A 16,541-nucleotide genomic window follows, 5' to 3' on the forward strand; every position below is an offset into this window, starting at 1 on the left:
CCTCCCAAAGTGCTGGGATTACAGGCTTGAGCCACCGCGCCCGGCCACAAATATATTTTTATATATACCTATCTAAATTATAGTTATCTATCTAAATTATAATATCTAATTTAGATAGTTATATTCTGTTATAAATCCTAAATTAGATAGGATATAACGATATAAACATTTACCCTTACAGATATATATGTATTTAAATGTATATTTATATATAATATATATACATTTATATATGTGTGTGCATGTATGTGTATATGTTTTGACATATACATATATACATATATACACATATACATATATGAACGAGATATACATATATACATACATACGTACATATATACATACATCAAAGCATATACCTTGAGGATCAATTTTTTCAAATCAGTGATTATATGATTGAATATGCATCCAATCACACTTAGAATTCATTTTTCTTTTGCACAGTGATACTTGTTTTTACAATTCGCTAACATCTTGTATTTCCTTAATCTACATAGTGTTACCTGAATATCATCTATATCCCCTTTAGCCTTAGAACACTTTCATATTCTCTTTTATTAACAATAGAAACCATTTACTTAGCATTTTCTAAGCATTAGTCATATGTGATATATACATGTAAGTAAATATACAGTTTTTTTGAAGTGTGGTATTTCTATCACCCACATTCAAATCACCAAAAGTACTTTTTTTGAAACCAAATATCCATTGACTCTTCATAAAACTATAAAATCAGAACATTAGGTGGAGACGAAAATGCAAGCGACTGCACTTTAGAAGTTCCCACACAACTACCGATCCAAGTAATTCTTATGCACACTTAATTAGAGTTAGAAATGAGTTAGCTATGCCTTGGCTCAATGAGGTGAATCTGCCTATTACACAGCTGTATTGTCTGTATTGTGTAGCAATGTCAAATTGCAATAACAGTCTCTAAAAGCTAACTCTCAATCTTTATATTGATACAATTGCAGACTGGTTCCGGTGTCAGTACACATCTCACTTTAAGTATTTCTGTTCTAAGCAAGGGTTCTTTAACAAGGATAGAGATCAGAATTATCTATGGGTGTTCTGAAACTACAGATTGCCAGGTTGCAAAAGTATAAATTTCCAAAGAATTTGCTTTAATCAATTATGATTCCATAAGTTTAGGTGGGTCCAGACATAGCATAATTAACAATATTCTGAGGTTGGTTCTAATGAGCACCTCTGCATTAGGACCATTGGTTTAAAGTAAACTTCACAAGATATTATAATTTCTGTTTTAGGTAGATTTATGGAAAGTTACAAGTCAGGATTATATCACACTGATCTTCGATACAGCATTCCTTTAATATTTTATCACAGTAGTTTTTAAACTGAGCTCAGAATGGCCTGGAGATTCTAAAAGGATGTCTCAGAAGTACAAGCATATGGAGGGAAAGCGGAGACCAAAAAACAGCCAGGAAACCCAATAATTCTTTTGTTACCTGCTTTAGGTATTAAGCTTCCACAGTGATTTCTTTTGAATTTGCTGCTGCTGCTTAAAAAAAAAAAAAAAAAAAAAAAAAGTCCCTGAAACCACTGCTAACTTTATGTCCATAGTTTTCCACAGTGACTGATACAAGAATCCATCAGATAATCAGTGAAAATTAAAAATATTATTCATGGCATCCTTCAAACAAAAGCACCATTATGATAACTTCTCTCAAACCCCAGAGTTGAAAAAAAAAAAAAAATGTCAGTTACCTGATGAACTGACAGGTTTTCTATCAGGAAGTGAGAACTGTGTAACTGAAAGCTTATGCTTAACTTTTCTATATAATTGCTTTAGCATTGATGATAGTGAGATTTTCTTGATATGAGTTTTCCATATGCATATTTCCACATTCCATATTCATGTTTCCTCGTGCATATATTTATATTATTTTTATCTTCATTTATTTTCTCAAACTATATATATATATAGTATGTTAATTTTTGAGAAAGGATCTCCCTCTGTTGCCCAAGATGAAGTGAAGAGGAGTGATGAGGGTTCACTGAAGCCTCAACTTCCAAGGGCTCAGGTTATTTTACCACCTCAGCCACCTGAGTAGCTGGGACTACAGGTGCACGCCACCATGTCTGGCTAATTTTTTGTATATTTTGTAGAGACAGGATGTCATGTTGCCCAGGCTGGTCTCAAACTCCTGGGCTCAAGCAATATGCTTGCCTTGGCCTCTAAAAGTGCTGGGATTATAGGTGTGAGCCACAGTGCCTGGCCGAAGCATACCCTTTTTATAAAACACCCTTATTCCCTCCTTGAAAGATGGTATGCATAAATAAAATACAAATCATAATACTAAGTATATTTAGATAAATGTAATCTCTAGCAAATGGGTACAACCCAGAGCTCCAGAGTCATATACACCTGATTCTATCCCATTAATTTATGTGCTATATGATCTAGTGAAAAATTACTGAACTTTCCCAAAACCCAATTTTACTCCATCAACTAGAATAATAATTTCAATTACACAGGGTTGTTGTGAAAATTAAAGGTGATTGTGTGGTAATAGTCTCCATAGCAGTTATAATTTTAACCCTCCCATCTTGAGGAAAATTTAATTCAAAGAACTGTTAAAGATTAGGAGAATCTAATATTAACCCTGTGATATTTTGGATTTATTTGGTATTATTTTAGAGTAAATGAAAACATGTTTTTCTTTTCTTTTTTTTTTTTTTTTTCTGGAGAAATAGTTAATTTAAAACGCTCACCAGATGCTAACCAAACTGTACTTAAAAAACCTTTATCACCCATTTTAAACTTTCTTCCACATAAATCTATCTTATAATGCTGTTCTATTCACATCATTGATAACATCAATTTTTCTGCCGTTTTCTCTCCGATATTAAGAATTCTTGACAGCTTGTAAATCTAAAGTACTTCATAAAATAAGTGACAGTCAAAATAATCCAAGAAATCTAGAACAAATGAAAGAGTAAATCCCTCTGCCCCCAAGAAATTTAAACCATTTAGAAACACATGTTTTATATTAATTGTTTTTCTGGAGGTAAAATTAAGAAATGCTTAAAACAAAAAATAAAAAAATAAAAAATTATTTTATGTTGGCTGATAGCTGTTCAAGTTACATGAATTTTGAGAATTTATCATAAGAAAGCAGGGGCCTTGAGAAAGCTGTAGTTGATTAAATTACAAAGAGATAGTGAGCATAGGATGTCTATGAATTGTTTTCTAGCAGCTTGCTAATCTCAGTAGAACCTTCTTCTCATTTATACTTCTGGTAAGTCTAAAATACAGTATTCTACTAACAAATTTCTTGGAATTAACTCGCTTTGGTTGGCAGATCATACAACCTTTTAGTTGGTAACTTTTCAGTTTAGGAAAGACTACAATACCAGAAATTCTGAACTCTATTAGTTATGGATTTATGAAAAGAGCTATGTTGGCTTCACCAGCAACACAGTAATGAGGTAAGACTTAGTGTACTTAACAGCAGTGACTTTAAAGAAACAAATAAGTTACTTAATAATATTTGTTCACTAAACACAAATGTATAGATTATAACATGCTTTACAGACGCTCCATATGGAATAGCAAGAATTGGAGCTGGCTCTCAATGAGTTTACAGACAGGCAAGCTTTCTTCATATTGATACATTAAAAAAAAAAAAAGAAAGAAAGAAAAAGAAGATATTTTACTGCCAGCTTTTTTGGAACTAACTTGCTTTCTTTGGCAAATCATACTATTTCAGTGGTGATTCTCAGTTCAGAAGAGAACTTTTTTTTTTTCTAGTTAACCTTTACTTTTTACAAGGATCTCTATTCCCATCAAAGATCAGAAATGTACAGACAAGCAAAAACACAATTCCATCTCAGTGTGATAGGCAACACCTAGAATAAAAATGGGCACACAATCCTGGGAAAATCTTGTACAGACCTAGGCATAAATATCAAATTATTTAGTAAAGAAAAGAGGTGAGTATTTCTGACTGAGCTCACAGAATCCTACTGCACTCATAGCAGTTCTTCACCACAGGAACTGGGAGTGCAGGGAAGGGGAATGGACAGGAGAGGTGGGCCAGAAACAAAATACTAAGAACTCTGTACTCAGGTTCAAGCAGTTAGATTTTATCCTGAGGGCACTGGAGGACTATTGAAAGATTTTACCCTGGGAGTAAATAAAGGCTGCTTGAGCTATTGAGCTGAAGTCAAGTGTTTTTTTTTTTTTTTTCCTGGCATTTCCACTTGCAATGAATATTAGACAGTACTCACTGACTAATGTAGAAAAGTAGACCTTGCTCAATATCAGAGTGCCAACCATACTGTTTTAACACATGTAATACTTAATAATTATATATTATTTACTATATGCTAGAATTTTTATGGAGCACATTATTAATAATTCAATCTTTTCAATTATATACCATATTGTTATAATCATCCCATTTCACAGACAGGAAAACATAGGCACAGACAGATTTACTAGCTTGCCCAAGTCACACAGCTCTAAATAGTTGAACCAGGTTCCTGAGCCCATGTTTTTACCATTCTGCTATACCTCCGCTAAAATGTTGCACTGATTCTGCAGTAATAAGACATTGGCTTTGATACTAGTTCTAATTTTTTAATAGATCAAACTCTCTTGTTTCAGTTCCCTTATTAACATTGAGCTTCTTTAATCTATTCTGCAGGCTTTGTTACAAGATTCATGTGGAATAGCGGTTTTCATAATAAATGCTACAAAATATTGATTATAAAATATTTAATATAACCTTGTATGTAAAGGAGGAGAAAAGCACCCAAAGGGTTGGCTTGGACAGATGAAAGGTGAGTGCATTTTCCAGGAAAACTTTCTGTCTTCTCTCTTGTTATAAAAAATAGTGCTGCCTAAAATAATATACTCTATCATGAGTTAGAATAAAACTATTTAAAAAACCCTCCTCTATTTTTAACAGAGCAAGAGGTAGTGATCAGCAATAGATAGCACTTCTTAACAAAATCTTAATAGGATTTCGGGTATGCAAGCCGAGATATACACTGTCTAGTCTGGGCTAGAGACTGGGAACTGGATTGTTTATACACTAGAGTAACAGAAAAAAAAAATATATATATATATATATATATTTTTTTTTATATATATATATATATGTAGGAAAGGTAAAGCATAGATGCCGTGAATTGGAAAGAGGAAAACATGTGGAAGCAGATCTCCCCTTGTGCTAGTGAGTATCTGGACAATGAAGAGAGAAGATACTAATAGGAGATAAATCATTGTATAAGAGTATGATGACCAGCAGCTGATCAAGTGTTTAATGAGAGGGAAAAAATTATAGCTATGACTAAGAATGAGAGGAAATATCTCCAAGACTTCACATACATTTTTTTAAGATTTGTTTTGAGGAAAATAAATTAATACATATGTAAACCACTTAGAACAATGTCCCCCACACAGTAAGTCAATAATAAATGTTAGTTATGATTACTTTATACAGTTGTGTGCATTCATGAGCCTGCAAACACAGGCATACATTTTAAAAGCAGATCTAAATATAATACATTCCAAATTTATTTTGCCTGTTTACGCTCATGTAAGTAAAAAAGAAAAGCTTTATAAAATTACATTAATACCTTTGAAAATATAAAAATTTAAATGTCTTTCCAGGTTATATTTTTAACTCTGCACATAATCAAACAGATGAGAAATCTATATATTTCAAACTAAAAGTAAAGGTACAGACTCATAATATTAGTAATTTCTAAGAATCTAATTCTTCCAACTGTCCACTTTCAGCAGCATTTTTCATGTCCTTTTAATGAATTTCTATACAGACTATATATATATATATGACATTTTATACATATGTGTGTGTATTTAAAAGTGAAACTGATAACATACTATTCTTATAGGACTAAATATTCAAAATATTTGAAAATATTTCTTGGTATGATTTGTGGCAAAAATTTTAAAAAAAATAATCTGCCCTCTGCCAGTCTACCTGAGGGCAAATGAGGTAAAATACAACATTTACAACCCATGACCCTTATACTGATGGTTTTCTATTTATTTCCTAATCAAATTCCAATATTCAATATTAAATAATGAGGAAAACCAACAGAAAATCACGATAATGTCATATGGTTGGTTTTTACCTTGGATAGCTCTATGGAAAACGTGCATGTAAATTCCTTTTCTCAGACTGTTTTCCAAGCCTAGATTCCTTTTAATCATACAATGTAAGGAAGATTATGATCTGTGAGTGTGAAATCATATCTCAAATATTCTATATGTAGTAGTAGGAGAAAGGGAGAAAACACAGGGACTAACATTTTGGTGTACCCACTTGGCTTTAGGAAATGTACTAGGCTACATAGGCACATTAGTATTTTATTTTCTCAGCAACCTTGTGGGTGTGCCTTTACATCTTCATTTTAACAATGTGGAATCTGAGGTGGATGGTTCAAGACCATATCACTGTCTAAGACCATGGTTGAGCTGGGTTCCTGGTCTCTACATCTCCCCATTCTAAAAGAGGCATAATTATCATGAAGTTAATAAAAATTAAGCTACAGGACCCTCAAGAACATGGGCCACTTCCATGTCACTTGAGGCATGAGCAAAGTGTTTATAAAATCCTTGTTTGTGTTACACTTTTTCTACTCCTTTTCTTAATGAAATTCCCTCAAATAACATAATCTTTTATTCTTATCCTTACCCAGCAAACAAAGAGTAACACACAGACCATGGAGGGCATTTAAACGGTTACATTCCCAGGCTTCCACTGTTCCTCTACAACCTATATTTGTGTATTGCTCTAATAATTAGAAAATGGTTTTATTTGTTTTCCATAGCAATTATGTGAAGTAGGCAGTACCATTATTGCCATAATACAGATACAGATACTTGAACTGAAGTTTAAAATAAATAAATGAGGGCCAATAATTTAGCATTAGTGTTAGAGACTAGCACAAACAAAAACTAAAACCATGTTTGTTATTGAATTCAAAACAGTTAGATTGGTTAACTGTTTTTGTTTGTTTGCTTTGTTGTTGATGTTGTTGTTGATTTTTCTGTACTTCCACTGCAACTAATTCTTTCCCTACTTTGTTTCACAAGTTTAAATCAAAAACAGTGACTTCAAATCTGCATGATTAAGGTAATTTTGTTGTTGTTATTGTTGCCTTCCTTCCTTCTAGAGAAATCAAATATCATGGTTCGAAACTAGGCATGGTTAAAATTCTTCAGATACAGCAGTTTTCATGTATCTTCTACCTCAGAAGTCTGGCTGTATCCCCCATCTTAGGAGGCCCAGTGTGGCATTACTACACTGCCTAGAGCTAAACTCTTAAGTGAGATGACAGTGCATTATCATCTTCCATGAGACTGGGCAGTCAGCCTCACCTTTTCTGCTAGTACACATGGTGAAAGCTTTGGGTGAAAGTTAGAACTTGGCTCTCTAAGCAAGCTCCTGCTGTGGACTGCTGGGCTGAACTGGTGCCAGCCGGATCTGCCTCCTGAGTTTGCCTTTCCTTAGAAAAGACATTAACAAGCATCCTGGAAAGGGAAGGTGCTGTCATTGCAAAGTAAATAAGTTAGCTGTCTTATAAGAAAGGCAAAACTGACAGAGATGTCTTAAAAACTTCTGAAGTATGAATTAAGTGAAAAAAATGTATAACTGGGTTTGACACAATCTATTCTGTATGCAGAGTCCCACAATTTATTTACAAGAAGACTATATATTATCTTCTTAACAAACACACAATCTGAAATCTTGACTTCCTTGAGGGTGTTGGAACAAAACAGGCTGGGGCTCTTACCCTCTTAAATAATTTTGACTTAGGGATGGTAGGAGGGAGGAAAATAAAGGAGGAAAGAGGAAGACAGGAAGGGAGAGAGACATGACAAATGAAAATAAGAGTGTAAAATTAATATAAGAGAAAAAAGACATTACGCATCTCTGAGTAAAAGAACAGACTGTATTTTCTCTAAATCTTCCAATACTTAGCCTGAAACATGTTTCCAAGTAAGAACATGTTCTTGCAAAGCATATGCAAAATATTTCAACCCTCAGGTTTTGGCTCTTTATTTTTATTTTTTTATTTTTATTTTTTTACCAGAATCATCTACTTAACAGAGTTGTGTGGCTAGCTTATTTAGAACTGAAGACAAGCTTGATGAATGCAGAAGATGGCCTGGGCAATAGTCCAGCAACTAAAACATAATTAGAATTATCACAGACACTTTAATCCCAATTATTTAATCTGTGGGATGTCCAACACAACAAGTGTTTGGCATAACTCAACAAAACAGATCTTACAGAGAAAAAGAAGGAAAAAAAAATTTATGAAACAGAATGAACTAGGGATTTATTTATACTTTTTTCATTAGGCTGGGGTTTTATCTTCAGGGTCATAGTAAAACAAATGTAAAATTAGAATGCGTGAGTGTGTGAGAGTGTGTGTGTGGGCAGGGGTGATATTTTTTTAAAAATAAGGTTGAAAACATTACTCAAAACTGTTATTAATATCAAGTTTGTGGTGATACCATATTGACATCCCTCTCCCTACCCTTTCTTCCAGCCTTCCAACAACCTTTCCACATACTCAACACACATCCATTGGCACATACACCAAAATCCCAGGCAAGTTATAGCACTCTGCTTGGTAAATACACAATGATTAAAGGCATGAACACTTTATCACTGAGAGACACAGAGGAAAGAAGGCATGCCCTAGGTTCTACTTTTGTCCGACAAAGTTTTGTTATGCTCGCCTATAGTATATTAATTTAAGAGATATTAATAAAGTAACACATAAGCTGATCAGAGACTAAAGACTGCAAACCCTACAGGAAAAGAAGAGCTACAGAAAAGTTTAATTATGAATAGAACCTACTAGGACTTTTTAAACTGGGATACAATTAAATGGCACTCTAAAGGCAAAACACACACACTTTTCAAAAAGGGGTTTTCAGGCAATTTTTAAATATAGAAGTGACCGCTTATGGTTTCTTTAAATTACTATCAATGTAAAATCATTTCACAAAGTTATGCTAACATTAAAATGACAATAAATGTCATCATACCAAACCACAGAGTTTTTAAGAACTCCAAGTGGACACCTACTAAATTAGTTTTATTTTATGACTTTGTAACACCTGGGATTCTCATTAGGGATACTGGATGAAAATTTGAACTTTTGGGGAAAAAAGAAAAAAAAAATCAAGACCTTCAATTACTACAAATTTCACCAGACACAATTCAAATTCTTATGTATCTTATAGCACTTTTTCTTTCTATTTATTTTTCTTTGCACTAACAGATTATATCAGGTAACAATTGTTTAAGATGGTAATAAAATAGGTTAAATGGGAATTTTTAAATCTGGTTCTTGAAATTAATTGATCAGAATTACATTTTAAACCACTCAATTAAATATTTCTTATTGTTATTATAATAGGAATTTTAAAATTAGAGCCATATCTTTCTTTTACATGATAAGAATAATTGCAATGAATAAATCCTCTGTATGGGAATTCTATAGGGTCAAAAGAAAAGTGCAAATTCCAATAAAGTCTTAATATTCAAAAATAACTGCACCACTATTTATTTGGAGCTTCATGTGGAAATATCTATTTCACACTACAATTTATATGACATCAGATTCTGTTTTTGTAACAGCTTCTTTATTACAAGAACATTTTGCATATGTTAATAAATGAATTGTCAAAAATAAGTTGCTGTTCAAAATATATATTTAAAATTGCTACACTGCTTCCATTTTTACCTTGCTCGAACACTTTAAAATCTATCTCATTAATTGAATACAAACAAATGTCTGGAAAGTCAGAAACTAAAAATCAATATTAAATAGAGAAAAACTGTCCTAAGAATTCATGCTAATTGTTTTGGAAGTTCAAAACCAAATATTTAAAAAATAGATCATTCATATTTTGAAGTAAACATTTTCAATGGCACCAATTATTTATACTAGATTTTCAACATCTAATAATTGTCAGTTTTCTAACTATCATATAGTGCCTTCAAAAATTGTAATTAATACATCAGAAAATCTCTTGTTATTTATGTATTTTCTATCGCTAATGCATCTCACTCAATAAACATTTTGTTGATTAAAGATAGGTACTAATATTTTTTTCTAAAATATATGAACCCATTTTAATCTGTGTTTACAAAGCCTTCAGAACTCATTTTTCTTTTTATCTACCTTTATATACACCCATAGAAATATCTACCAATTACACAAGGATAGTACATATGATAAATTTTTAAAATCAGTTAACTGTTCCATTAGGTATATATGTATACAATGGACTATAATAACTCTTTTGAAGAAACCCTTATCTATCCTATGGTTTACATAACTTTTGATAAAATAAATATGCATTTACTCAGAAGGGCACAGAAGTAGGAGCCATTCTCCACCTGAAATATACTCACTAGAGATATTATAATAGTAAGAATCATTCTGAGTTTCTAAGTAAGAGTTGACATTTTTTACTCTAATATTGCTTTTATAATAACAATTCACTCTTTCTGAAAAGAAAAAGCAAATACTACGATCAATTTTTAATGATTAATAAGCAAGATGTGAAATTCAAACCTCAGTTAATTCTGATGCTTTATAAAAACCATGTGAGCTATTTTAAGATTGCTTTAAATGATGTCATAATCTTTAAATATGTATCCCTGCTAACTTAAATTGGAACTATTCCTTAGTAAAGTAGAATATATTAAATATATGCTAATTTAAATTTAAAAAATTTCTAAGGAGTTATCGATGATTTGTTCAGCAATTATTTCTTTGAAATATGAACACTGTATTTTTCTTTTGAAAAAAGAACATTAAATTTGACTCATAAAATGGATAATAGCTATAGTTACCTAATATAATCATGTACATTATACTCTGTTTTTACAGTCAAAGGTAGAAAGCTTTCTACCAAATGAAAAAGAAACTAATTGCCATTCAAGCAAATACATTTAAAAAAGCACTCCAGACAAAGGAGATTCAAGTGGTAGAGTCAATCAACAAAAGTGTGGTGGAAATAACTAAAGCACAGTTATTTTCTCAATAGCAGCAATCAATTCTGAATAAAATATTTAATTAAAAAGTTTGGAAATGTTTGCTGTTACACACCTATATCATTTCCTTTTAATTTGCATGTAAAGATACAAAAAACACATACTCTAAGTAGTCATATTTTATAGAGAATACTAATATAAATATGTTATAGTAAATATTTTTTTCTAGGTATAAAAAGTGAACCTTTATTTCCATACCAACTATATTTTATGTGAATTTGAATAAAGAGCCAACAGTATTACCAAATGACAATATTACAAGAAGAATATTTCCAATCAAAGAAAAATCTTTGTTTTAAATGCAGAAATTGTTCACTGTCCTCTTTGTCTTATATGAGGAAATGAAATCCTCTTACCTGTCACCCTAACACTCAAGAAGATCTTTGTCTACCTCAAAAGGAGCTTAAAATGTCAAGACTTAGGTCCCCTTTTCATGGTTTATTAAGCAAAAAGCCAAAACTATTCATGGTCCCTTGTAGTTTCAACAATCTATGATTCAAATAGGGGTAATAGCTCTCTTTTCTTGTTCAGTAATGTCCTGGTGAGGAAATGATTTTACTGTCCTTTTTTCTGTGGGGTCCTGCCGATTTATCTAAAAGGAAATGAATTACAATGGGATGACAAGGCCACAGAATAAAGCCATTTAGTTTTACAAATCTATTATGTCCTCCAATCTATTTTATGGGCCTGGTTCTGTTATAAGCCAAGAAAAACCCTAAAACAAACTTTTTTTTCCCCTTTTTTATCTTTCCAAGGAAAACATTTACAAGTTTATGATTGCTTTTCAGGCAGTTTAGCCTTTTCTTCCCACCTTATGTGTTTCTATCCCACTTTCTCAAACATACAAAACATTCAGAGACAAGAAACTGGACTTTTCAAATCCAAACCGCTGACAACTGTCAGAAGCACTTTACTGGGACATTACTGACTGTAGCTTCAATGAATTAAGCTTGATTCACTGCGGGTGAATCATTTTCAATGCAGAGCTGTTCAGCAGTAATTGGCCAAGAATCCCTGCTGTGAAAAGCACTTGTCAAATAATGCTTGTTTACAAATATATCTCCAGACAGCAAAAAGTAGCAGTTACTGAATACGTTCAGGGCCACCTCCAAAATTCATAGCAATGGACATGAACCCTTTACTTACTAAATTTATTTAAATTTTCACTTGCAGATACACTTGCTAATATTTGTCCTGCTTGATCAGAGACAAGTCTGTTTCTAAATATACCTCTGAAATCTTTTACAATAAATGTTTTGAATATTATACTGTAAATCAAAGGATTCTTCCACACGTAGTTTATGACTAATACACTAAAACTACTAATGATATATTTAACTTATAAATTGCTTAGAATTCAGGCTAAAGGGTAAATTTTCCTCTTATTGTCTGTATCCAACATATTCATACATACCACATAAATACATTTCATAAAAGTCCAAAATTCCAGATATATGTTTGGCTTTTTCTGCTCAATTCTGCTTGCTTATACCTAACAAAGTTAAATTTAAGAAATGACTAGAATAGCAACTATGAATGTACACTCACATTTATTCTGTATGTTTAAAAATTTTTTTTCACATAATGGGAGCATTCATAATGTATACACACACGTACACACACAGTCTTTGGGAAATCACTAAGCATCTGTAGATTGCAGAAGACAAATTATATGAGAACAAGTGATTAATGAGTTCAGCATATACATCAAATCTTTCTGCCCCCTGACCTTCCCAAGTCCCTCCAGAAGCAAATAAACAAATTGGAAAACTCTAATCTGAATCTCTAAAAAAGCCCAAACATTTTATCAAATAAGTATTTTAATACACTCTGCTGCTCAATTTATAGCAATAGCATGGAGAAACAAGAAGAGAAGAAGCTATATTTCACAGAGCAGAAATAAAGGTCTAGGATACTAAGTGGAAAGATGGAAAACTGTGCTCAGCTGAGATAGGATGGATTAGATAATGACATAGATATTTATACAATTTTATTGCCAATTAGGTATAATAGTGACATATTACAAAATGTGCCCCCAAACAGCAGGCTTTTTTCAGAGCACCAGGTGGTAAGGTACCTCTCATTTTTTATTAGATCTCTAAGCCCCATCTCACTGTAGTCCAAGTTTTGCTGTGTGACGGACTAGATGAGGTAAGACAATACAATCTATGGGTGTTAAATCTGTAACAACAGCCAGGCTATGTTCCACAAGATTCCAGCTCTGCTTTCAACACCTTAGGAGACCGGCGCTGTTTCCCCTTCCTTCTCTTTGCTTCTGCCTCTTCCTCCCTGCACAGTCTTGGCTCTTGTTCCCATTCAGTGTCACTCTCCCTGAGAATTCAATTCTTCCAATTTTCTAACCAAGATCGACACCCTTTCATCTCCACCTAAGTTCTCCTCTTCCACCACACCTGGAGAGAGGACTTGAAATCCAACGGAAACACGAAAGGATGAATGATATTACTGTTAAACCCCATCAAATTCAAACCAGGATGCCCCTTTCGGTGGAATAAGACAGTTAAGAAAAGAGCCTCCTCTAACGCTGTTATAATCCTCCAGACGTCTAACAGAATGAATTTAAAATAAGGTGTTAATAAAAGGTCTACGACTCCCAAAAACACTTTTTCAACTTTATCAGAAAGAGAAAATGCTCGATTGTTTGCCTTAAGCGTGGGAGATTACCTATATATGTATATAGACAAATGTAGATAAATACAAATAAGTCTTTAATTAGCGTTTAAAAAATACAATTAGAGGTTAAAGAGAAAGTTCATGGGACGGGAGGAAGGGAGCCTCTATCTGCCCTGCTTTCACACCCTTCCTTTAGAGCTGGCATTGCTGGGATACCAGCTCAGCTCCTTCTCCTACAGCGGGGACTGAACCCATGCAAGTCACGAGGACACACACGACTCCACCACTGCTGCTTCATCTTTCCGGTTTAGTGTCCCGTGCCCAGGAGTGGAAGGAATTTCTGTAAGGTTCTGAGCCTCACGCGTCGCATCCACAATCCCAAACCGAAACCCCACCGTTCTAGCCAAAGGGGGTAGGTTTTTCTGTTTTCATAGTGGAGCTGACAGATCTGGATCTGAGATGCTGTTCCCGCCCCTCCGCGAGTAATGCGCCCCTGGGCTGAGACCCGAGCTCAATCCGGGTGTGGGAGAGGAGCGAGAGCGGCTGGAGGGGACCCAAAGGCAGGGGGCTCAGATCCAAGAGGCAGGCGGGCAGAGGGGCTGAGCACTGCTCCGGGAGCACGGAGAGCGGCACAGGTGTTGCTCCCACGCCGGCCCTACTCTCCCAGAAAAAGGCAGGGACAGTATTCTGGGTCCGGAGCGCAGGATTGGGGGTAGGGAGTGAGACTGGGTACTCCCGGATCAGGTGCTGGCCAAAGCAGGTCTTTTCCCTCTCTAAGACATGCCCAGCTGGGTTTTAGCAGTAACTTCCTAGCAGCGACACTCCCCCTCGCCCCTCCTCCCGCGGCATCCCACCTTCTCGCCTTCTTCCACCTTGGCTTGAGTGTGACAATAAACTCCCCCAAGAAGAAGGGCACCCAACAGTGTGGGGCGCCTTCTGTCCTTCGCTATACTCCTCCCATGAGAAGTAAAAGCTCCTGCCACCCACCCCAGAATAGCAGCTGGTGATGCCCTAAATAACAGCTCCCAGCAGGCACTTTCCCCAAAAATAAAAGCATCCAGCCACCCCCACAACGTTTCCCATCACTGGCCTCAAATAACGGTTTCTAAAAGCCCCACTGCTCCAGAGATCCTTGTCGCTGAGCTTCAAACAGTTCCCACTCCTTCAAACCCTAAATGTCACTTCCCCACTCGCCTTAAGTGAGCCCCAGCCGCACCCATTCCCCTGGTACGGGCCTCGACCTCCTTTCCCCCAAGGTTTTCCACCTTCCCAGCCCCCCAACCAGCCTCTGTCCACATGCATGTTCCTTGCCCAGCACTCCGAAGCTAATGTCAAACAATGCAACCAAAAACCGCAGAGGGAGGGAAAAGGCTAGTGGAAGGGGACGACAAATATTAATTTGAGATGAGAGTGCGATTTAGTCTGCAGCAGCAGCGTCCAGCGCGCTGAGACCCGAACTCCCCAGGCCCCGCCTAGCCCCTCCGCCCCAGGTCGCCGCGGTCCCCACCCCCATCTTCTTACCTTCGTTGCTGGGGCTGGCCAGGAGGGTCCGGAGTGCGGCGCACAGGAGAAGGCACGTCCAGAGGGGAGCCCGGCGAGGTGCAGAGTGGCAGCCGGCCAGGGACGCTGGGGTGATGGGGGTGTCGCCGCCTCCGCCTGGGGGCCGCCGGCGTCCCGCACCCCGGGGCCCCGAGCCCCGCATCTTCTCCGAGCCTCCTCCGCTGCAGCTGTCCCGCGCAGCTCAGTCCACCGCTTCGGCCTCGAGGAGCCGCCAAGGGAGATTCGGGAGTCCTCCTTGTCTCCCCGTGGGGTCCTACGCCTTCTGGCACGCGGCTCCTCCAAATGCGGGAACCACGGATCCGCTGAGGCAGCTGAAGTTTGCTTCTGGCTCTTCTCGCCTTCCCTTTGGTAGGGTTAAATGAAATATTAGTTCTGGTTGCTAGTGCAGTTCTGGACTCGGATCAAGGGTGTTGAGAGGGTCCCGCGTCCTGTTCCTTTGCCTTTTAAAAATACTTTTTACAGATTGAGAATTTTTAAATGCCACTAGGGGAAAGGTGAAGGTTCTTTGCAGTCTCAGTGTTGAAATGGACGAAGGTAAGGAAGACAAATCATTTTAAGGCGAAATCCCCGATTTTTGTTTTTTAAGGAGGAAAAAAGCAGGGTGGCTAAGGATAAAGAAAGAGTAGTTGAGAAAATGTGGAGAATGAAAAACGGGAGAGCAGCGAGCAAAAGCAGAGATCCAGAGTTCAAAGAGCCTGGCAGAAGGAAATAGCTGCGGGCTGAGTGCTGACGAGGGGAGGGACTGACGGCGGACGGCGGGCAGGAGCGAGGAGCTGCGCTGCGGCGGCCCGGGAGCTGCTGCGGTTCCCGCTGCTCGGGGAGGAGGCAGTGTGTGCGCTGCTGCGAAGGCGAGGTTGAAACTGCACCGCCAAGGCGCGCTCCTGCTGTGTCTGGAGCTCTGGCGTCCCCTCTGCCTCCCGGCTCAGCGCCTCCCACCCTCCTTCCCTCCTCCTCTTCCCAGCTCCCCCGCCCTCTGCTGCTCGCAGCCTTGCCAGTGAGAATCTACTGTAAGTGTGAGTTGCTTCGACGAAGTCACACACCCACGGAGAGAAGTAATCTGGAGGCTGCCGTGGTGAGTGTTGCCTAGCGGTCTCCGGGAAAGGCGCGTCTTCCTCCCGGGATAATTAGGGCGAGGAATCCTCCTGACGACGCTGACGAGGACTGGGGCTCCCGGGAGGCGGAAGGCAGATCAGCCCCAGCTAAGCCGGCGGCCCTTAGAGACGCGGGTCCCTCCGTTTGGCATCTTGCCTGCCGCCCCTTACAGGC

At 36.9% G+C, this 16,541-nt stretch overlaps 1 protein-coding gene across 7 annotated transcripts in view; it reads right to left on the bottom strand.

The window, feature by feature from the left end:
* LOC105463593 (EPH receptor A5) overlaps positions 1 to 16,186 on the bottom strand; it is a 349,905-nt gene extending 333,719 nt beyond the window's left edge. For 3 of the 7 annotated variants that reach the window (XM_011710796.3, XM_011710794.3, XM_011710795.3), the window contains exon 1: positions 15,237 to 16,186. In XM_011710796.3, coding sequence (XP_011709098.1) covers positions 15,237 to 15,417 — 181 coding nt within the window. In that variant the 5' untranslated portion in view covers positions 15,418 to 16,186. The remainder of the gene's footprint in view (positions 1 to 15,236) is intronic. The other 4 variants (XM_011710793.3, XM_011710798.3, XM_011710799.3 and 1 more) reach the window with 2 other exon arrangements.
* Positions 16,187 to 16,541: the final 355 nt, after the last annotated feature.

The sequence above is a fragment of the Macaca nemestrina genome, chromosome 3, assembly GCF_043159975.1.
Source record: "Macaca nemestrina isolate mMacNem1 chromosome 3, mMacNem.hap1, whole genome shotgun sequence".
In the NCBI taxonomy this organism is placed as follows: Eukaryota; Metazoa; Chordata; class Mammalia; order Primates; family Cercopithecidae; genus Macaca; species Macaca nemestrina.